The sequence below is a fragment of the Myxocyprinus asiaticus genome, chromosome 33 (assembly GCF_019703515.2).
Source record: "Myxocyprinus asiaticus isolate MX2 ecotype Aquarium Trade chromosome 33, UBuf_Myxa_2, whole genome shotgun sequence".
In the NCBI taxonomy this organism is placed as follows: Eukaryota; Metazoa; Chordata; class Actinopteri; order Cypriniformes; family Catostomidae; genus Myxocyprinus; species Myxocyprinus asiaticus.
The window spans coordinates 32,977,475-33,002,029 of record NC_059376.1 but is presented as its reverse complement, the minus strand read 5'-3'; the positions used below and the strand labels follow the sequence as shown (position 1 = coordinate 33,002,029).

General features: G+C 38.0%; 1 protein-coding gene across 2 annotated transcripts in view; it reads right to left on the bottom strand.

Annotated features, from left to right (window-relative positions):
* Nucleotides 1-24,555, bottom strand: part of LOC127424096 (epidermal growth factor receptor substrate 15-like) — a 54,861-nt gene that overhangs the window by 11,587 nt on the left and 18,719 nt on the right. For both annotated transcript variants that reach the window (XM_051668869.1, XM_051668867.1), the window contains exons 14-21: nt 11,708-11,869; nt 11,037-11,234; nt 7,509-7,877; nt 4,359-4,448; nt 4,039-4,153; nt 3,905-3,949; nt 3,481-3,800; nt 3,017-3,089 (exon numbers count right to left, since the gene is read on the bottom strand). In XM_051668869.1, coding sequence (XP_051524829.1) covers nt 3,017-3,089; nt 3,481-3,800; nt 3,905-3,949; nt 4,039-4,153; nt 4,359-4,448; nt 7,509-7,877; nt 11,037-11,234; nt 11,708-11,869 — 1,372 coding nt within the window. The remainder of the gene's footprint in view (nt 1-3,016; nt 3,090-3,480; nt 3,801-3,904; nt 3,950-4,038; nt 4,154-4,358; nt 4,449-7,508; nt 7,878-11,036; nt 11,235-11,707; nt 11,870-24,555) is intronic.

Genomic DNA, 24,555 nt, shown 5'->3' with positions numbered 1-24,555 from the left:
TTCACATTATTAATGTGCTGACTATACATTGTGATCAGTTGAATGCCACTTTGGTGAATAAAAGTACCAATTTCTTTTCATAAGAGCAAAATCTGAACATTATTCCAAACTTTTGGCTGCCAGGGACTGTACATTTTATTTTCATATTTTGCTTTTGATCCTTTTAATCACATTTTAGCTTGTGTAAAAATTTGCTTGTGGCGAATTTCACATTCTGTCAATTTATATGAAATTGCATTTTAATAATGATACAAGCTGATGTTACTGTTTGAAATATAAAAAAAAATTTTTAACAACATATTCACAAGGTTGGAACCTAATGAAAATAGAGCTAAAAATTATATTCTAAAAATAATTAAGTGCTACTATATCAAAACTACTATGCAAAAAAAAAAAAAAGACCAAACACTTGCATAGATGCGTCACAAGCCTATTTGTTAAATTTTTTAATATTTACAGTGTTTTCTGAAGTTAAAATATTTCACAATGTGTGATTGTGCTTTTTTAATATTTATGTATTTACACATTTATTACACTTACTACATTTTGTAACATGTTGGTTGATATGCACTTGTGCGATTTACATTTTTACATTGATACGTATAACAAGCACTAAATTGGTACTGTCTCTTTAAGAGAATGGCTGCTCCACCAGCAAGTGTTTACGGTTGAGTGAGCGCAGCGCACATTAACCAGAGAGAAGTTGCACAGTTGTTTTTCCCTCATCCGTGCAATGTATGATTAGAAATAATGTTTCTGTTTATCTTTTTGATCACCAACTGACTGTAAATAACAGTTTTTTTTTTAAAAGAGACTTTTACTTGGATAATGTGTATGACTTGCTTGTACAAATATTTATTGTACACATTCTCAAATTCAAATCTACAAGCTCTTGAGTTTTGAAACACTTTTCCCTTCTAACAGACGTCCACCAGGCACGTTCCTGGACTGTAGCCATACTTTAAAACAGGGAATGTTGTGAAAACAGTGCGGGGAAAAGTTTAACCAAAGTCAGAGTTGACTTTGTTAAATGTATTGTCAATGCCAATGCCATTTCACGGCTGAACAAAAGCGATGGTGACTGTGCGATCACAACAGGTCTGGACCCACTGCAGCCAAATAAGGTCAATTTCCTTCAGGCCGCGCACTCACGAGACAACACGCTGTAAAAGACGAGGCTGAATCCAGTTTCTTAAATCACCAGCTTCTTATTCAGTGAAAGGATCGCGGCACTCTTCTTCTTCATCACTACACAACTCAAGCTCTGGCGAGTAAATCTGAATATTTACTCACTTGTGGCTAATAAAATACATATTTTAGTCACATAAAGTGAAATTTGTTCGCATATAGGAGTGATTTACTTGCTATGTAGAGGACTGGTATTCTGCCCATTAACACTCTTTTATATATCCATCTTTGCAGTAGTATAAGTGTCATCATAGATTACAATAACGGAGTGTTACCGGTGCATATTATGCCTGCTTATATCATGAATGTACAAGGTAAACATGACAAATTACACATTATCTACAGCATATACACTACCGGTCAAAAGTTTTGAAACACTTGACTGAAATGTTTCTCATGATCTTAAAAATCTTTTGATCTGAAGGCATATGCTTAAATGTTTGAAATTAGTTTTATAGACATAAATATAATTGTGCCACCATATTAATTTATTTCCATATAAAACTAAAATGTAATTAAAAAACTTTTTTTTTTTTTTTTTTTAAATGATGACTTGGACCAAATAATAAAGAAAAGCAGCCAATAAGTGCCCAACATAGATGGAAACTCCTTCAATACTGCTTAAAAAGAATCCCAGGGTGATACCTCAAGAAGTTGGTCGAGAAAATGTCAAGAGTACATGTCTGCAAATTCTACGCAAAGGGTGACTACTTTGAAGATGCTAAAATATAACACAGTTTTGATTTATTTTGGATTTTGTTTAGTCGCCACATAATTCCCATAGTTCCATTTATGTTATTCCATAGTTTTGATGACTTCACTATTATTCTAAAATGTGGAGAAAAAAAAAATGACAACAAAGAATGTGTTTCAAAACTTTTTTTTTGACTAATATATATATATATATATATATAAATGCAACAAAATTAAATAATAATCACACACATTTAAAACTATTAATCCCTCTCCACTGCCCCTCTCCGAGAGCCTTCCACAAAGGTCAAATACCTGCCCCACTTCCTATTAAATACCCCCAGGTTGCCTAGCCTTCTATCTGACATTTCTTAAAATGCTGCTACCCTGCCCATCTCCGTGCACTGCTCCCAAAATGAGGGCACTCCAGCCAACCTCAAACCCCTAAGTATATATAACATATGCAGTTTTGATGATTTTACTATTATTATTCTAAAATGTGAAGAAAAAAAAAAAAAAAAAATACATATATATATATATATATATATATATATATATATATATATATATAATAAAGAATGAGTAAGTGTTTCAAAACTTTTGACCGGTAGTGTATATTACATTAAATCATCAACGAGTAGTAAATACAGCTTCTTTTACTGGTCTCATCTGAATTCTACTCAAAACAAAGCATGAAGTCATTGATAACACACTTTAATATCATATCAGTTTAGGTTTTGCATGTAGTCTTGTGGGTCCTCATATTAAAACGCTCATCTACACGCCTCCCCCAGCAGCGTGGCTGCTGTCTGAATGTCTTTTCCATGACCTTTCCATTTATTTGTGATTACTGGATGATTTTTCACAAGAGCTATTTTTAGCCAGTGAAATGTTTTTATTTATATTCACTGTGGAAATTTCCATGACGTTTCCAGGCCTGGAAAAAACTAAATCTCTGATATTACCAGGACCTTGCAAACTCTGACTAGTTTAAAGAGAGATGGATTGGGATGTGCACTAGTATTGACTGGTTAAGTACTTGTTCTGTTCTTAATTACTCGATTAATAATACACAACTCCAACTTCCAAACAAAGACTGCTTGAGATAAGCCAATAATAACAATGTTTGTCCTACCCGGGTCTGAGTTAGCGACCACTGTAGTTCCTCTTTGTGCAAAAGGATCATTGGCTGCTACTGGCCCATCTCTCTGTGAAAACAAAAATTCTAGATCAAAGATGAAATTCAGATTAAGAAATCAAGATTAGGATCAAATCCAGCCAATCCTTTAACCTGTGTTACTTCTGATAAACAAATTCAAAACACATCACATACTGTACAAGCATAATGTTTGGGAAGTGGGAAAAATTCCAAAGCTTGATTTAGGCTTTATACCAACACCACCACAAACAACAGGAAGTGTAAAAGGTGAGACACATTATGTAACAAGATAATATATGAAAATGCACCCAGTTCAGTTTTCCTGTGAAAACAAAACAGAGTTTAACCACAAATCAAGAGTGACAGAAGCTATCTGTACTTATCAACATATCAATTCTAACAAGATGTTAAAAGATAGAGTTTAGCTTTGTGATACTCACTGCAGGAATCTCTGACCCTCCAAATGGATCGTGCCCTGTGCCAGCTGAGCTGAAGGGATCAGAGTCTGCCAGGGCATCCATTTTGGATCTAAATGGATCTGTGTCTTGGATGCTACCACTGCTAGAAGCAAATGGGTCTGGCGCGACTGCATTGCTGGTCCTGGATGTGAATGGATCAGGCTCTTTGGGGTCTGTGGTGGTGCTAAATGGGTCAGAGGAGCTGAAAGGGTCTCCCGAAGGGAAATCAACTGAAGACAGTTTAAAGAAGTTGTCTGTCGCAAATGGGTTGGTGCCTTTGAAGGGGTCCCCACCAAAAGGATCTGGACAGGAAAAGAAAAGGAGTAACATTGCATGAGCCACAATGGATTTGTGCTATTAATGAATTTTTTGCAAACACATTATAAGACGGCAAGAAAATACTCACCAGAAATGTCAACTTTTGAGAAAGGGTCATCAGTGAATGGGTAACCTGCAAAAGACAAATGTCGAATTTTTAAACACGTATAGTAATTACTAACTAGTCACTGTTGATTATTTTGCTATGTGTAAAGATCTTACTTTCAGTGAAGGGGTCAGACTTGAAAAAGTCAACGCTTGGACCAGCTGGCAGGTTGGTGGGCGGGACTATAGCTGGCAGGGCAGATTCCTTCTTTTCAGGCTCCATAGACTCTGCCTACACATGACACAAAATCCGAAGCCATTATGTGAAAACTTATTTTTTATTTATTAGAATGAAATGATACTTGCATATAATCTAAAAAAGGGTCTTGGCTAGTGCAGTATGATTAACACATTAACACAAAGACAAATGGAAGTAATTGTTAATGTGAAGGAACTGTTTTTTGTGTGTGTGTGCAGTTTTCTAACTTGCTGCCCACCTTTGGTGTGCTGGTGGCAGGCTGCTCATCTGCCTTTTCCTTTTCTTCTTCTACGTCTGGCTCAGTGGTTACTGGGCTTGTTGCACTTTCCTAAAAAATACATTTTTTCAGAATGAAATTACGACCATAAGCAACACTTATTTCCATCAAATTGAACTGAATTATTTTTAATAAAATAAAATAAAACAAAATATTTAAAGTTTATTAATTTAATTTTGTTAAACATTAAACAATTCAATTTGATTGAATTTTGTTATGAAATGCATAAATCTTAAAAATAGGCTAAAATATTTTTTGAATGTATGTTCTGAATGAAATTCTGGTCTGCTGCTTACTACACAGTATATTCTGTTGTGCATACTATCTGGTACATTTGCATTAGGGCTGCATGACTGTGACAGATTATTATAGTCAATTCTTTCTCTTGATATCACAATTACTAACTTAAAAAAAAAATAAATAAAAAAAATTCTTTAGGGCAACTGCGTTCTATATTCTTTATTTAGGCTACATAACCAAAACAAGCAGAGAACTGTGTTCATGAGAGACATAAAACATGCATCAGACTGCACTAAACTCATACTTTAGGACTGTTACTGATTATTCACAAATGTCCATAAATTCCTTGCCCCTAGTGTGTTTGTTTATTAAATATTTCAGCTTATCTGATAATACTTTCAGCAGCAATTAAGTCAAAATTGGCAGAGAAAATGCCGAAAAAAGTCAAATTGTGTCTGGGGCCTGAGGGGTATTCCAGAAAGCAAGGTTAACTTATCATGACATAAACCCTGAACCCTGAATTGATTTAAGGGATAGTTCACCCAAAAATGAAAATTCTCTCATCATTTACTCACCCTCATGCCATCCCAGATGTGCATGACTTTCTTTCTTCTGCGGAACACAATTTATTATTTTTAGAAGAATATTTAAGCTCTGTAGGTCCATACAATGCAAGCGAATGGGTGCCAAAATGTTGATGCTCCAAAAAGCACATAATGGCAGCATAAAAGTAATCCATACAACTCCAGTGGTTCAATTTATATTTTCAGAAGTGATAAGATAGGTGTGGGTGAGAAACAGATCAATATTTATGTCATTTGCTTGAAATTCTTCTCCCTGCCCAGTAGGGGGCGGTAGGCATGAAGAAAGCAAATCACCAAAAACACAAGAAGAATGTGAAAGTGATCTGTTTCTCACCAGGGATTATTTAGCAGAGATGGGCCACTTCTTTTAAAATGAATGGGAGAAATTGGAACGCTCAACCAAGGAGCTCTGAGCGCTCAATGGTCAACGGATGTAGACAGTTAAAAGATCTAATCACCTTTTAGACGACATTACCTGTCAATCAACTTTAGAACGTGCATGTGCATTAGCTATACAAGCTTGGAAAATTGCGTTCTTTAATGTAATATGAGGTAAAGAATCACAATTTTTGATTCCAGTATTGTCAGATTTTATTTGAAGTATGTTCTGTGATCATAATCTTGACCAACCTTTTTGAGATTTTGGTCTTTCTCCATTCAAGTAGATGGGAGCTTTACTGGTGGTAGTCAGTGTCAATACTCGCTGAGCTACCCAGGCCCCCATCACATCACTTCTGTAGATATTGATTTAACCACTGGAGTCTTGTGGATTACTTTTATGCTGATTTATGTGATTTTTGGAGCTTTAAAATTTTGGCACCCATTCACTTGCATTGTATGGACCTACAGAGCTGAAATATTTTTCTAAAAAATGACCGTAAAAATGAAAATATAAACAACTTTATAGCTCAAATAATACATGGGTTTTAACAGAAGAATTAATGTAAGTGCTTTTATAAAATTATAAGCTACAAATTTCTGCTTTTAAACCCTCCAAAAATTGGCCACATTCAGAAAAGGAGGGAAGATTTGAATTTTTTTTAGTGGTAATCAACATTATGTCACAAATGCTGTCGATTGAGCTTAACTTGTATTGAACCTGGAATATTCCTTTAATTGCTGCAGCCATAAATATAATCTCAATTCATTTTTTAAATTAACTGTGCAGCCCTAATTCATATACTAGCAAGAGTATCCCAATGAATATGCAAGAATAATGCCTCAAAAAGTAATGCCTTGAAAAACGCAAAACTCAGTAACTACAAATTTGTCAAAATTGGGACTCTTAAAGGTGCAATATGAAATATATTTACTGTACTAAAGCATAAAATTATCATGACATGTTATCAGAGATTAAGGAAACATGCAAAGTTGAAATACTGGCTTCTCCGAAAACAACGCTACAGCCTGTATATTCTACTTTGAAATGTCCGTTCCGGGCCGAAATTTCTGTTTGTGTTTTGACCTGTGTGATCCTGCCCACTGCCCATTTCCCAATAGTATTTGGACACCCCGGTTTGCCAGATTTGAAACAAGTTAGCGGGAAACACAGCGTGCTGCAGCCATGGAAGCCAGCAACACATCTAGCTAACATTGATAGAGTTATAAAAAATCCACATGAGCCGGTTTATAATTTGCAAATAATAAAAACATTGCAAACGTTTACATTAGCTGATCAATTTACAGTGTAAGGCTCATCGCTTGCCATTGTCAGTTTGCTCATTCCTGTTGCGTGCCCTCAACCTGGAAACCTGCGTGAGCTTAGATTCTGGGGAGGAGGGGGCGGGGGAGACAACTCTCTCCAATATTTAGAATTTGGACTGCAGTACCCATTTTAAATGCTTGATGTGAATGTTACATATTGCTCCTTTAAGACAATTATCTGTTCTGTGACTGATGGGTTTGGCTTAAATATATTTAGATTAAAAGAAAAAGGGTCTGTAACTTGGAGGCCATTTTTCTCAGTTTCAGTGTTGTCATTCAGTGTTGTAGTTACTGTGTTTACCTTTGCAGGGCACAGAAAGCTACAATGTTGTCGAATCACACTTTAAGTCAGAGAGCGCCGTCCAGTTATTTCAGAAATGAATGTTACGTTACAGTATTTTACTTTCTTTTTTTATCCAGTTTTGTGTAAAAATGTCTTTTAGCACTCCAATCAAATTATGAGGCAATAAATACAAACACTTCCACAAATCACAATACAATTTTATACTGAAAACAGTGTATCATTATATAAATGAAGCAAGACCTTATAAATGATAAGCTATAACAGGAAGAGATGTCGTACCATGTTGCCCTGAGGCCAAGCCATAGCAGTAGAGTTGACAGTGGAGACAGCACTTGTGAAAAGGTCGATGGAAAAAAGATCAGCTTTAGGCTCCTGCTCCTCTGTCTCCTCCGCTTCTGATGTGGGCTGCTCCTCAGTGACTCTGAGCTCCTGCGGCTCTTCCATGGACGTCTGTTCCTCCTCAACTTGGCATTTGTCCTCTTTGGGTTTCTCTGCCAGCTGTGGTGTAGGTTGAGGCCACTGCAGTTTCTCTGGGTGCTCAGAGGGCACTGTTCCATTGACGAGCACTGGCTCCTCTAGAACTTTCCAGGTGAGCCGTGCCGTCACTTCTCTCTCCTCTGTTCTGAGTTCTGCCAATCGCTCCTGTTCCTATAATAAACCCCACATGCCATGTGACAGATTCAAGTCAAGGCAGTTTTATTTGTTTAGCACTTTTGACAATACATACTACTTAAGAAATAGCTTTGCAGGCAACTGTGGCAAGTTACGCTAGATGTTTAGGTAGAAGGGAGAGAAAAACCTTGGAAGGAACCAGATTCAGCTGTGGGACAGCCATCTGCTTCGGGCATTTACATCTAAAACCAAGCGCACACTACACGACTTGCAGTTGGAGCCTTTCGCACACTCACAGTGTTTTGCTTTCAGTCATGGTGGTGCGCACGATTGGGTGTATCAACTACACGACTATTCTTCCCTATTCTTGAAACTGTTTAAAACGGGTATTAAGATGCGTTTTGTGTGATCTGATCACAAGTAGACCTGGTTGTCTCTTTTGGATTTCGAGTGGAGAGTCTCTGATTTCATGGCATACAATTATTAAGTCAGTATATTATTGCATAATAATAAAGCTCAAGAAGTAAAAGAATTACAAAGGCCTATTAACAGCATTATTGCATTATACATACATTTTTTGTTATTAAAATTTTTTATTGATTCATAAATTAACACAAGAAATACAACGACATCTATATAATGAATCAAAAACTTTTAACATTAAACCCCCACTATATCCCCTCCCCCTACCAAACTCTCAAACCACCCTGACCCCCCCACGAACACCCCTGTGGTCAATAGAATATAGACACACACACACAGAAAACTAAAACAACAACATAAAATAACATACATTAATCAAGTATAATAATAATTAAAAAAAAAAATAAAAAAAACTTTAAATTACTCCCTCCACCGCCCCACCTCGAGATTCCCTCAAAAATGCTAAATAATTGCCCCATTTCTTATTGTAAGTTTCCCTAACCCCCATCCTAATACTCGACCACTCCTCAAAGGCAGCCACCCTCCCCATCTCCGCGCACCACTCCGGGAACGAGGGTGCTCCATCCGACTTCCAACTCCTCAAAATAACCTGTCTACCAATCATCACACCGGTCAAAACCCAGTCCTTCATGTGCTTATCTACCAAATGGGGCAGAACAAGACCTGAGTGCCCAACACGTCACACACAAAACTTTGCACCTTCAGCCAAAATTCTTGGATCTTAAGGCACCCCCAAAAAACATGGATGGTGTCTCCATCTTCAGTATGGCATCGCCAGCAGATGGGTGTGTCCTTAAGACCAAGCCTATACAATCTAGAGGGGGTCCAATAAAATCTATGTAAAATCTTAAATTGCATAAGGCGAACCCTTGCATCTCTAGATGCAGACTTTATGTTTTGTAGAATCCTTGCCCACACTCCCTCCTCCAATACCAAGTTTAAATCTTTCTCCCATAATCTTTTAAGAGAATTTAAAGCTCGGTCCCCCAGACTTTGAATTAACAAGGAGTAATACACTGATGCCTCATGACCCTTCCCAAAAGCAGCAATCACCACTTCCAGAGTATCTGCCGCTCTAGGGGGGTGTATGCTACTCCCAAAAACAGAGCAGAGCAGGTGGCACAGCTGTAAATACTTATAAAACTGAGATCTGGGAATCCCAAAATGTTGAACCAAATTGCATTATACATACATTTAATCTAAGCATAAACATGAGTCATGACGAGTTATTTTAGTGTAATACCTGATGTTTGTGCTTCTCATCAGTGTCACTGCATGTTGATATCAGGCATACTGAAGAAAATCTTTGAAGTTTTTGTAAATGGATTTTACACTTTCCGATTAAACGTTTTTTTTTCTTTTCATTCTGCACATAACCAGCAACGCATCAAACAGATCGCCCAAATCGCATCTTAAAGGGATAGTTCACCCAAAAATGAAAATTCTCTCATCAATTACTCATCCTCATGCCATCCCAGATGTGTATGACTTTCTTTCTTCAGCGGAACACAAACAAAGATTTGTAGAAAAATATCTCAGCTCTGTAGGTCCATACAATGCAAATGAATGGTGATCAGACATTTGTAGCTCCAAAAAAATCACATAAAAGAAACATACAAGTAATCCATATGACTCCAGTGGTTAAATCCATAATTTCAGAAGCAATTTAATAGGTGTGGGTGAGAAGCAGATCAATATTTAAGTCCTTTTTTACTCTAAAGCTCCACTTACACTTTTGCATCTGAAAGTCACATGTGGTGCCTGTTTAGTTTAACTTTCACATTTGAAAGTGAAAGTTAATGTGGAAATTTAGAGTAAAAAAGGACTTAAATATTGTTCTGTTCATCAACCACACCAATTATATTGTTTCTGTAGATACTGATTATTTCTATGTTTCCTTTGTGATTTTTGGAGCTACAAAAGGTCCGATCACCATTCACTTACATTGTATGGACCTACAGAGCTGAGATATTTTTCTATAAATCTTTGTGTTCTGCTGAAGAATAAAGTCATACACATCTGGGATGGAATGAAGGTGAGTAAATGATGAGAGAATTTTCATTTTGGGGTGAACTATCCCTTTAAAGATACCATTACGAAATTAATTCACAAACTCATGCACATAGCAACAGGAGAGTTTATTCGAGATAACATGTCAACAAACAACATGAAAGAAGGGTTTGCACCAGTTTATTGCACTGATTTGCACAGAACGAAAAACTGAAATAATAAAAAAACAACAACAGCTCAAAATAATGATGGGACAATGGATAGGATGACATAGGTGATGTCCTTTTTTATTTTGTTATTATTTTTTGTATAAATTCTCTCCTGATTCTCAATGCATTGCTCTCCTCTTGCTCTCTCTCTGTATTTCATTGGCTTTTGCTCATTGTTGGTCTTGCTCGTGGGACAGTGCACACACCTGATGACTCATCGGCCAGATTTTAAGCAGGTTTAAAAAAATCTATCGTAGAGTCTGCGACTAGTCTGGGCAAGTGTATGGAGTGTGCGCAGAAGTGCGCACACAACATGACCATCGGTCATGCGATCTGAGACTTCAAGCATGCGCACAATGCCAAGGCCAATTGTGGTGTGATTAACATGTATACATGCTGGACAAAGCCAAGCTAGAAATCACTTCATCTAGGTCTGTTGGTCTGACTTGTGATGTCTTAAATGTGATTTAAAACATGCAATGTCTTAATCTCCAACAGACAGCCAATAGTTTGAAAACAGGGGCCAACTAACCTGAGCAATCTGTGTGTGAGATTCTTTTACAGCATCCTCTAGGGGGCAGAGTTGATCACGGGCAGACTGGACTTTCTCTCCTAGACGGCGCGTCTTGTCCTGCAGATGGAGCAACTCTTCCCGGGCCCTGCATAGCTCCTCCTCGTAGTCACAGATTCTCTGCTCCTGCTCTGAGTGCTCTGCCTGTAATGACTGGATCTGAACGCATACAGACAGGTGAGAAAGAAAAGAGAACAAAAGAACACAAAAGGAGATCAGTTTGCTTCAGATCATTAAATGACTGCAGTGAGAATAGTGGCACTCGTATGCATTTAAATGGAATGAATATGTGAAATGGCGGGAATTCTCCCTCTCTCTTCATTGTCTCATTTTCTCTCTGTGGCTGCATTACAATTTGCATAGTATCCATCCTAAACAGCATGCGAGATTAGGATTAGTGCGTCCCAAATAATAGAACACTGAAAGTAGTACGCGAAGGTGCAAGGGTGGTAAACTATTTCTAGTGGATTGTCGAAATCTGCATGGAAATGTGGGCTAACCCAAAACATGTACCTCAAAACTTAATTTGATTGAAAAATAATGAGAGTGAAGAAAAAGAGAAACCTGGATCATTCTCATTAGCCCATCTCTTTCTCTCCCATTTTCACACACAAGTCTCATTTCTCTCATACCAGTTGGCTCTCCTGACTGCACTGTTGCTGTAGAAGTCCGAGCTGCTCCTCTAGAGAGCGTTTCTGCTCATCCAGCCTCTCCAGCTTCTCTTGTACCTCCTGTCGCTCTGCCTGCAGATGGCCCAGCTCCTCCGACCCCTTCTGCACCTCCTCCTGCAGGTCCTGAGAGAGAGAGTTCAACACATCTTAACTGGCCTATTAATGAACACGAATTAATCAACATTAACAAAAGTGCTAAGAGCTCATACAGCCCTTGATGCGTGTCTTGTATTACATTATGGGGCCTATTTTAAGAGTGCTAAGCGATAATTCATACGCACAAATTTAATGGCCATTGCGATTAAGTTTTGGTATTTTCGTGCAAGTATCCGCAAAGTCTAGGCGCAAGTGGGTTTGGCAAAATTTGCATGTGCAAAGTGCTAACGGGCTGGGTCAAGTGCAATTTAATTCTATGGTTCTTCTCCGGTTATTGAACTGTCTGCGTCCTATAATTTAGTCCATTCCCTGTCAAGCACCAGCTAAAGAAATGAAGACAGCACATTCATCAGAAGTTGGAAGTGTAAAATGGGCTGTATGCAATGAATTAGAAGAATAGAAATATGACTTACGTTCTTATGTGCATTAACTATGTCCTTGTTGAATGTCAGGTATATTTATATGACAGTGATGCTCCTTTTATATGCATGGAAAAAACTAATTTTGTCAGGATTTGGATGTAGGCTCTGTTAAATTATAGAGAATGCAAGTATTATTAATCATACTGATCAAGTTACACACAAATCTTTTCTAGTATTAACAGTAAATGAATCGGCCTTTTAGGTTAGGCTGTGGATTTTTGCACGCACTTCACTTCAACCGGTCAATTTTGCTGTAAAATGTACATTCATTTATTTAAATAAATCAATAAATAAATAAATAAAATTAACCAAAAATATTTCTAAATTCAAATTACACTTCAAATGAAATGAAAATATAATCAAAATAACAAAGCGGTAAAAAAAAAAATTCCAATACAGTATAACCACTCATAACCAGTAAAAATCCAAACAATTTTACCCTCTCCAACTTATTCCACCAGTCTCTTTTGCAGTGACTCAAAAATCACTTAATACAAATATATATACAAATTAGATCATAAATGCACATGTGAATACAATGCTGTGAAAAAGTATTTGTCCCATCCTGATTTCCTCTGTTTTTGTGTATATCTGAAACTAAACTGTTTCAAAAATTCGAACAAAATCTAACATAAAATAAAGGCCATCTGAGTAAACAAAATACAGTTTTTAAATGATAATGTTATTTATTGAAGCAAAAAAGTTATCCAATACCAACTGGGCCTTAGTTACTAAATCCCCAAATCTATGAAACTGCATTCATAATGGGGTTCAGCTGGACTAGACACACCCAGGCCTGATTACTGCCAGCCCTGTTCAATCAAATCAACACCTAAATAGAACTTTTTCAGCAACATGAATTGGCTAAAAGGTCTCACATAGTAGCACACAATGCCAAGGTCAAAAGAAATTCCAAAAATTAGGAAAAAGGTGATTGAAATACATAAGTATGGGAAGGGTTACAAAGCTATTTCAAAGGCTCTGGGACTCCAAAGAACCACAGAGAGAGCCATTATCTACAAATGGAGAAAATTTAACACAGTAGTGAACCTTCCCAGAAGTGGCTGACCTTCCAAAATTAATCCAAGAGCACAATGACGACTCATCCAGGAAGTCACAATAAAGCAAAGGACAACATCCAAGGAACTGCAGGAGAACGTCCAGTCATCAGTCTGTGAGTTGAAGCTCAAGCGCAACTGGATTATGCAGCAAGACAATGATCCAAAGTATAGGAGTAAGTCCACCTCTTAATGGCTCAGAAGAAATTAAAGTTCTGGAGTGGACTAGTCAAAGTCCTGACTTGAACCCGATTGAGATGCTGTGGCAGAACCTTAAATGCTCGAAATCCCTCCAATGTGGCTGAACTAAAGCAGTTCTCAAAATTCCACCACAGCTCTGTGAAAGACTAATCTCCAGTTAGTTATCGGAAGCATTTGGTTGCAGTTGTTGCTGCTAAAGGTGGCACAACCAGCCATAAAGTTTAAGGGGGAAGTTAGTTTTTCACATGGGTGATATATAGGTGTTGGATAACTTTTTTGCTTCAATAAAAATATATATATATATATATATTTGAAAATTGTATTTTGTGCTTACTCAGGTTGTCTAAAACAATTTAGTATGATAAATACACAAAATAAGAAGAAATCAGGAAGGGGCAAATACTTTTTCATAGCATTGTATAAAATAATAATAATAATAACAATAATTGAAAAATAAACCATGACCTCTAGAAGGTTTTACACAAATCTCATATTGTTTTTTTTTGTTTTGTTTTTTATCAAGCGGCTACAACAGTGATTGACAAGGAAATAATTTGATCTTCCACTATATTTTAAGAGTTTGGACATGAACTTTATTACCACATGCTGGTGGAATCTCCAAACTGAAAATGCAAAAACTGAGTTTAGACTTTGCGCTGAAAACAGATGTACTACTGAAAGGTCTTAGCAATGATATATTTCTCAAGAAAACAGCAAAATGCGCTTTGCCCAACTTTTTTGGTTGGTTCACCCAAAATTTCATTTACTCCAAATGTGTATGACTTTTTCTTCAGCAGAACACAAACGAAGATTTTTAGAAGAATATTTCAGCTCTGTAGGTCCTCACAATGCAAGTGAATGGTGACCAGAAGGTCCAAAAAAGGAAATAAATGCAGAATAAAGTAATCCATAAGACTCCAGTGGTTAACTCCATATCTTCTGAAGTGATATGATAAATGTGGGTGAGAAACAGATCAATATTTAAGTCCTTTTTTTGTAAATCTCCACTTTTACTTCCACATTCAGCCACCTACTGGTTGAGGATGGTCAACGGTGGAGATTTATAGTAAAAAAAAAAAAAAGAACTTAAATATTAATCTGTTTCTCACCAACACCTAGAAATATGGATTTAACCACCAGAATCTTATGGATTACTTTTACACTGCCTTTATGTCCTTTTTGGACCTTCTGAATTCTGGTCACCATTCATTTGCATTGTTAGGACCAACAGAGCTGAAATATCATACACATCTGGGATGGCATGAGGGTGAATAAATGATGAGAGAATTTTCATTTTTGGGTGAACTATTCCTGTAACATACTATACACCAACAGTTTGCGCGAATACACCCACAGATAGTGCAAAGACTCCCACCCACAGCCACTTGCACTTTGTGCTGGCACGAGAATTGCGCTTAGAATTAGCGCTCTCACAAAAATGATATAAGCCGTTGCGCTGCGCCTAGGGCTTCACGAAAACGGAGCACTAGGGAGCAAGAATATACAATGAAAATGAGTGAGAGAGTGTGTTTTAAAGCAGTTATAATGATGCACCTGTCAGAAGAGACAAACAGAAATGAGGCCATACAGGCAGCACAATGGCTCAGTCTGATAATATCATTAACATCCTCAAGCAAAGGAATAATGCCTTACAACATTAAAGCAAATTTCACTTCCCTCACAAGTGAAGAAGAACATCAAATCATTAAGGAAAGAAACAAGCTGGGGAAACAAAGCACTGAAAAAAACAATTGAAAAGAGGCATATTGAGATGACTAATAAATTAATCAGATCTCAAAGGAAATAAAACAAAAGAATCAAATCTCCAAGCACCCATCACAATATACCCTGCTGACAAAAAAAACCCCACAAAAAAACTTCCACTTTTATTTCCTCTTTCCCTTGATGTGCCATAAGAATTTTTGCCATTTGTGAGTGACTGTATGTGTGTCCTAAAAATAACAGAAATACAGCAGCAGAGCTAAGTACACTAACTGTTCATGGTGAAGATGGAAACCTTCACACGTCTAATGCACAAATGTCTCCTTGTCCAATCAGAGGCTGTGGTGGGAGCTGGCAGCCCCCAAAATAGAATCTATTCATCATCGCAGAGTTTAAGCACAGACGAGAGCTCGAACTAAAACTCTAAGCACATTCTATCACATTTAATTATTCAGTGCCCAAAGCTGCCTACCAGGGCTGTGTGTTTCAAGGCTAATCTTTTAATAGCCTAAATAAATATTGATTACAATCATTATTTGCGAGAAGCCTTCATCTCTGATAGCTTACACTATTGATCTTTTATTCTCTTAATGCTCCACTTTTGCATAAGTGAGACTGTTAATCAGGACCTTTTTTTCTGAGAGTTTCAAAGGGCAAGGCTTAAAGGGATAGTCTGTCATCATTTACTCACCCTCATGTTGTTCCAAACCCTCAAGACTTTCTTTCTTTTGTGGAATAAAAAAGGAAACGCTATTCACACTCATTGCATTTTTTTCCCATGCAGTGAAAGTGCATGGTGACTGAGGCTAACATTCTGCCTAATATTCTCTTTTGTGTTTCACAGATGAGAGTCATATGGGTCTGGAACAACATAAACGTAAGTGAATGGTAACAGAATTTCTATTTTTTGGGTGAACTATGCCTTTAATAATACTGCACAGGCCCAAAACTATACAAAAGTATTAAAGGGGTCATGACATGCCTTTTTTTAATTAGTAAAGTTAAAAAACAGTCATATACAGTATTTGTAAAACATAATCATTTTCCACTCTCATTCTGATCCTCTGTCAGAAACGCTCTGTTTTGGTGCTGCTTCTCCTTTAAGACCTGACAATAAATGCCCAATGTTCTGATTGGCTCTCTGCTCTTGACTGACCTGCTCTCTCCTTGCCATCTCACTGCTCACCGCTACTGGGCGGGGCTACGGAAGTGATTAAGCAAATTAGGATTTGTGTTGTTGTGAAGGTGGTCAGATGCAATTTGTTCAATCACAATGTAGAGGAAGTAGAGAATGAGTCATTTTGGCAGCTTGATTTCAACAAATGCTCATTTTGAAATGAGGAGAAGTTGAGAGTTCTGAAACTTACAGAATGTTTTTTAATAGTAAAACGAACGAGAAAAGCGGCATGTGAAAATATCACGGAAAATGTAATTCCCCCTGTCATGACCCCTTTTCCATGACAATATTTGGTTCTAAATGTCTCTTGAATTCATGTTCTCAGAAACCCATAATTCACTGCACAAAACACATTGTTGACAATACAAACCATGTTTATCCATTGTTGCAAAGTACATGCAGTTTTCAACCTACCCACTTTGGCATCTGTCTAATTTGGCCCACTTCTACCAAGTGACAGATGAATTAGCAAAAAAACAGTTTGATTGGACGCACAACCTTTCACATAAACAAAAGATATGGGAAGCATTTTCTCCTCCCTTTAAAAGTTAATAGGCCTTTTTATTTTGCTATCTTACCAACGCACAATGTAGGATTTTACAGTTAAATCATCTTGGTTCTACAATATAAAAGCAGCCTGACACACCTCCTGACACACCTGGGATTTGCTAAAATGTGCCACGTCAGCATATTCATTCTTTATTAAACCTCATCTAATGCAATATATATTTACAATACCCTTCATGCAGTGAAAATACAGGCTTTAAAAAGCTTAATTTGTTAAATACTTACACACAAGAGCACTGTAACAAAACCAAGTCTCCGTCATTAAAAAATAAATAAATAAGTGTCTTTTGGGCTTTAGAAGGCAATATATTTATTTACATATTATTTAACATAAACCTATCATTGACCTGAATTCGTCAATCTGTCAGAGATATTTTTATTATAAGGGCTTTTCTAAGGATGCGTCAATGTTTTAGAGTGCTTTGGTTGAGTCACGTCATAAACGTTTTTTTTAGGTCACTGTGTCAAGTTAAAGGTAGTTTGAAACTTTGAAAAACTTGTCTCGAGATTCCTGCATTCGGAATTGCACTTCGTCCTGCTGAATTGAAAGGCAAGCAAGCCTGAGTGTTGTTTGTTCCCTGTACAGCTGCGCATTGCCTATCCAGCTGGAGAGTTGCTTAGCGCCCCCTGCTGAAAACAGGTGGTACTTTAAGCTTGAATTGCTCCTTATTACGGTCCGGGGACATGATTAATTGCGTTAATTTGTTGAGCATGTTATTTTTTATATAATTAATCGTACCAAATTAGCGTGTTAAATCGCAGCCCAAGTTTATAGTTAAAAGTCCTGCGTTATGCAGCCAAATTTTGATGCACAAACAGCATCTGGGATTTTATTAATTTTGGATTCTTTTTACCTCTGTCTGTGACCGTCATAAAAAGACTAAGAATTTTTTAACATTCTAGAAATCAGGAGGTAACGTGACGCCATGCAAGAGGCAGACGTGTGAGCAACGAGCTCTGCGCACTTTGCTAAATTTTTAATTATTTTCATGTTATAATCTAGTGAATTTTGATACACCCAGTTACACATTTGCTCTTTGAGGCAAAACATGGCAAAGAAGTCAAAATCCTCGGGCTCTGGAGACATTAAAAGACACTTACATGTTCAGAATGAAAGCCCCGACAGGCCTACAGACCGGGAACTCGATTTGGATGGCGCGCGGGAGAAGGAATCCGGCGTCAGTTGTCCCAACATGTCGGTGATGTTGACGAAGGTTCTTGCTGACTTGGAGGATCTCGCTGTAATATGTCGATCGATTACAGCATTGGAAACAAAATTCGCTGAGTTAGTTACAAGAGTAACTATTTTTCGGAATCTTCGGAGAGGGAATTTACCGCTAATCCGCCCATGACCAAAGTTGATCTGGAACTTATTCTTGAAAAGCTTGAAGATCTTGAGAATAGTAGCCGCAGGAATAATGTTCGAATTGTTGGAATTCCTGAGCATGAGGAGGGCAGAGATACGGTGAAATTCCTATTCCTGCTCACAGATCTGCTGAAGGAGAAAGGCCCCGATCGATTCTGGCCAGATTTCTGAGATCATCCAATAAAGATCTTGTGTTGTGCCAGACATGGAGCAAAGGGAAGCTTTCTTGGAAGAATCATAATATTTTCTTGTTCCCGGACTTTGCGAGTTCGACAAGAGAGAAACGCTATCGGTTCAAGGAATGTAAGAAACTCTTACATCAGAAAAAGATCTTGTTTGCTCTGATGTTTCCGGCCAAACAGAGAATAGAAACGAAAAACGGTCACAAAGTATTTACATGTCCAAATCAGGCAATGTCTTTTATTGAATCAATGTCCGAGTAAACCATTGGATGTTTCTCATGTGTGTGGGTCGACTCGCTGCACTTACTCTTGAGGAAGCTGGGCGTCATTTTGGTTTCTTTTTTCTTTTTGCGTTGGCTCCGCCTAGCGGCCAGAGATTGTTTCATGAATAACATTTTTCCTTAAAGAAATTTTGCATGGAAGTTCCCGGCCAATTTGAGAGTGGACACTATGGATGACCGCAAAATAGCTACATGCTCACACAAAGGATGTCTTTTATAAAGTTGATGGATTATGTAAGTCATGGTATATACGTTTATGCGGCCTTCCCAGGGAACCAGGATGCCGGTTTTGTTTCTTTTTGTGTTGGCTCCGCCTAGCGGCTGGAGCTTGTTCTGTTGAATAACACTCCTTTGAAACAGCTGTGGATTAATCTGTTCGTTCTTCGTGCTTATTCCTCCTGCTGGCTGTAGTTTGTTTTGAGTTTTTTTTATGGGACATTGGAATGATTAAGTCATCCGTTGAACTCATAACAGCTGGCTCACTGAACATTCGTTTGTCTGTCCGAGGAATCTGAACATTTTATATCAGCTGGAATTTGTTTTGTGGAAGATCACACCTTTGAGACAGTTCTGTGGATGACAGTTCCTATTTGCTGGGTTTATTTTACAATGTATTTTCTGTTATGTAATTTTGCCTCACAAATTTGTGAGGCAAAATTGAGCGATCCGATGGCAAGGTTGTCGTGGGGACTCGTGGGCGTTCATGGACCTTTTGAGTTTAGAGGGATTGACGCCGGTTGGCGCTGTCGTGCGTGGGGTTAATGCGCACGTTTTTCTTTTTCTGTTTGTTTTGTTCGGGGGGGAAGTTCGGGGTTTGATTGTTTCACTAATGGGGTATGTGTTCTGTATAATTTTGTTTTTGACACAATTTATTTTTTCTACTATATCAAAATTTCAAATGTTAATATGAGTGTACTATCTCTCTCCACATGGAATGTATGGGTTGGGGCACCCCATAAAAAGAAGGAAGGTTATTACTTTTCTTAAATGTAAGAAATATGATATAGTGTTTCTTCAAGAAACACATCTCTCCCCGCAGGAAGCTGAAAAATTTGGGAAGATATGGGGTGGACATGTTTTTTTTAGTGCTGGCTTAAGTAAGAGCAAGGGAGTCATTACATTGGTAAATAAACATCTACAATTCAAAAGTCTCAAACAGACTAAAGATAAATTAGGAAGAGTAATTATTGTTTTAGCTGAAATTCAAGGACAAAGGTTGATTTTGGCTAATATTTACGCACCTAACACTGATGATCAGGGCTTTTTTTTATAGATCTTGAAGGGATGTTGCAAGCCACTGGCACCCCTCATGATATAATATTGGGAGGAAACTTTAATCTTTTGATGGACTCAGTCCTTGATTATAGTGAAGCAAAAGTGTGTAAACCCCCTAGAGCAACACTGATGCTTCACAGGATATGTAAAAATCTTGTTCTTACAGATATTTGGAGACTTTTGAACCCATCTGGTAGGGACTATACATTTTTTTCTATCAGTCCATAAAATTTATTCTAGAATAGATTTTTTTTTATATCCAAATCCCTCATTTCATCTGTTGTCGATTGCTCAATTGGAAACATTTTAGTCTCGGATCACGCCCTGGTGAGTTTAGAGGTGATGCCACATATAGAGAAAAAGAAATCATATAGTTGGTGCCTTAATGTATCTCTTTTGCAAAATCCTGATTTCCAACAAATGTTAAAGACTGAAATCAATGTTTATATGGAGACCAACTGGTCCTCAGTATCCTCTGTGGGCGTGACTTGGGAGGCACTTAAGGCGGTTCTTAGGGGTCGGATCATACAGTATGCCTCATTCATCAAAAAATCCAAAGCACAAGAACTTATGGAGTTGGAAGGAAATATTAAAAGTGCCGAGGCAGAGCTGAAGCGCCGTATGTCAGCTGATGGCCTCAGAGAATTGACCCAATTGAAATATAGATATAAAACTATTTTGTCACGGAAAGTGGAGTTTTGGTTATTCAGGGCAAGACAGTCATACTTTGAGTCAGGGGACAAAGCAGGGAAGCTTTTGGCTAGATATATAAAGCAGAGAGAGTCTTTTTCTACCATTCCCTCAGTGAAATCTGCTGGTGGTGAAATTTTTACTTCAGCCATTGATATTAATAATGCCTTTAAAGTATTCTATCTTGATCTCTATAGCTCCACGTCTGCGTCTACTGATGATGGAGTGGTGGTGGCGTAGTGGACTAAAGCACTGAACTGGTAAGCAAAAGGTTGTTGGTTCAATCCCCACAACCACCACCACTGTGTCCTTGAGCAAGGCACTTAACTCTAGGTTGCTCCAGGGGGATTGTCCCTGTAATAAGGACACTGTAAATCACTTTGGATAAAAGCGTCTGCCAAATGCATAAATGTAAAATGTAAATGTGATGAAGATATTAGAAACTTTGTGGAACCATTAGATCTTCCTAAACTGACAACTGAGCAAAAAAACTCTCTTGATTCTGAGATAACCTTGGAGGAGCTTGACGAGGTAATTAAGTCCCTACCTACTGGCAAGGCTCCGGGGACAGATGGTTTTGCCGCAGAATTTTTTAGATCCTATGCTGCAGAACTGGCTCCAATTTTGTTAGAAGTTTATACTGATTCATTAAAGAATGGAAAGCTTCCTCCAATCATGACACAAGCCCAGATCGGTCCGATTCTTAAAAAGGACAAAGATCCAAGCGAGTGTAAAAGTTACCGTCCAATTTCCCTGATCCAACTAGATGTAAAAAATATTGTCAAAAATTTTGGCTAATCGATTAAGTTATGACGTCACTTATACATATAGATCAGGTGAGATTTATTCGGGGCCACAGCTCTTCCGATAACATCAGTCGTCTCATCAATATCATGTGGTCAGTAGCGAATGATCAATCTCCGATCGCTGCCATCTCACTTGATGCCGAAAAGGCGTTTGATATGGTAGAATGGGATTATCTTTTCACAGTGCATCCGGAAAGTATTCACAACGCTTCACTTTTTCCACATTTTGTTATGTTACAGCCTTATTCCAAAATGGATTAAATGCATTATTTTCCTCAAAATTCTACAAACAATACCCCATAATGACAACATGAAAGAAGTTTGTTTGAAATCTTTGCAAATTTATTAAAAATCACATGCATCACACACCCACCTGCTGGACATGCCAATCAGAGGATGGAGACATAGCCCATGTTTTTTGGTGGTGTGTCGAGATCTAGAAATTCTGGTCGAAGGTTCAGAATTTTGTGTGCGACGTGGTGGGCACTCGGGTTTCGTTTTACCCCAAACTTTGTGTTCTGGGAGATGGGGCGGTCATCGATGTGGGGGATGGCCATATAGAGAACTGGGTTCTGACATTTGTGATGATCGCCGGCAGGTTATTTTGAGTGGTTGGAGGTCAGCTGGTGTGCCCCCATATCCGGAGTGGTGCACGGAGGTGGGGAGGGTAGCAGCTTATGAGGAGGTATCATCGGGAAGACGGGGTGGCTTGGATAAGTTTATTCGGAAATGGGGTAGGTATTTGGAGTTTTTGGAGGGCTCTCGGGTGGGGTGTGGAGAGAGTAGTGTATTATAGTTAGTATGATTATTATGTGTGTGTATGTATGTATGTATGTGTATATATATATGTATGTTTGTATATGTATATACAGGTGCATCTCAATAAATTAGAATGTCGTGGAAAAGTTCATTTATTTCAGTAATTCAACTCAAATTGTGAAACTGGTGTATTAAATAAATTCAGTGCACACAGACTGAAGTAGTTTAAGTCTTTGGTTCTTTTAATTGTGATGATTTTGGCTCACATTTAACAAAAACCCACCAATTCACTATCTCAAAAAATTAGAATATGGTGACATGCCAATCAGCTAATCAACTCAAAACACCTGCAAAGGTTTCCTGAGCCTTCAAAATGGTCTCTCAGTTTGGTTCACTAGGCTACACAATCATGGGGAAGACTGCTGATCTGACAGTTGTCCAGAAGACAATCATTGACACCCTTCACAAGGAGGGTAAGCCACAAACATTCATTGCCAAAGAAGCTGGCTGTTCACAGAGTGCTGTATCCAAGCATGTTAACAGAAAGTTGAGTGGAAGGAAAAAGTGTGGAAGAAAAAGATGCACAACCAACCGAGAGAACCGCAGCCTTATGATTGTCCAGCAAAATCGATTCAAGAATTTGGGTGAACTTCACAAGGAATGGACTGAGGCTGGGGTCAAGGCATCAAGAGCCACCACACACAGACGTGTCAAGGAATTTGGCTACAGTTGTCGTATTCCTCTTGTTAAGCCACTCCTGAACCACAGACAACGTCAGAGGCGTCTTACCTGGGCTAAGGAGAAGAAGAACTGGACTGTTGCCCAGTGTTCCAAAGTCCTCTTTTCAGATGAGAGCAAGTTTTGTATTTCATTTGGAAACCAAGGTCCTAGAGTCTGGAGGAAGGGTGGAGAAGCTCATAGCCCAAGTTGCTTGAAGTCCAGTGTTAAGTTTCCACAGTCTGTGATGATTTGGGGTGCAATGTCATCTGCTGGTGTTGGTCCATTGTGTTTTTTGAAAACCAAAGTCACTGCACCCGTTTACCAAGAAATTTTGGAGCACTTCAGGCTTCCTTCTGCTGACCAGCTTTTTAAAGATGCTGATTTCATTTTCCAGCAGGATTTGGCACCTGCCCACACTGCCAAAAGCACCAAAAGTTGGTTAAATGACCATGGTGTTGGTGTGCTTGACTGGCCAGCAAACTCACCAGACCTGAACCCCATAGAGAATCTATGGGGTATTGTCAAGAGGAAAATGAGAAACAAGAGACCAAAAAATGCAGATGAGCTGAAGGCCACTGTCAAAGAAACCTGGGCTTCCATACCACCTCAGCAGTGCCACAAACTGATCACCTCCATGCCACGCCGAATTGAGGCAGTAATTAAAGCAAAAGGAGCCCCTACCAAGTATTGAGTACATACACAGTAAATGAACATACTTTCCAGAAGGCCAACAATTCACTAAAAATGTTTTTTTTATTGGTCTTATGATGTATTCTAATTTTTTGAGATAGTGAATTGGTGGGTTTTTGTTAAATGTGAGCCAAAATCATCACAATTAAAAGAACCAAAGACTTAAACTACTTCAGTCTGTGTGCATTGAATTTATTTAATAGTATGTGACAAACCGACACACACACACACATATATATATATATATATATATATATATATATATATATATATATATATATATATATATATATATATAGTGTATGTGTGTGTGTGTCGGTTTGATTTTTATTTCTATATATTTTCTTGTTTAACCACAGGGTTGTTTTATTGGGGGGTGGGGTCGGGGAAGGGGGGTTGTGGGGTTTAAATGTTGATTTTTATATATATATATATGTTTACATTTCATTGCTCATGTATGATTTAATAAAAATGTTAATTACAAAAACATTCTAGAAATCAATTTTAAAAACTAACGGCTGATTAATCTGTTATCGGCCTTTTCCACCATCTTTATTATCGGTATCTGCAAAATCCACTATCGGTCAACCTCTAGTGACATTTTCAGATGCGAAAATGAAAGAAAACAGCAAATCAGGAGGATAAATGGTGCTGTTTAATGACGGCAAAGGAGAACCCTAGAGAGAACAAGAAGCTGTGCTATCAATATACCTGTGCATGGATCTCCATCTACTATC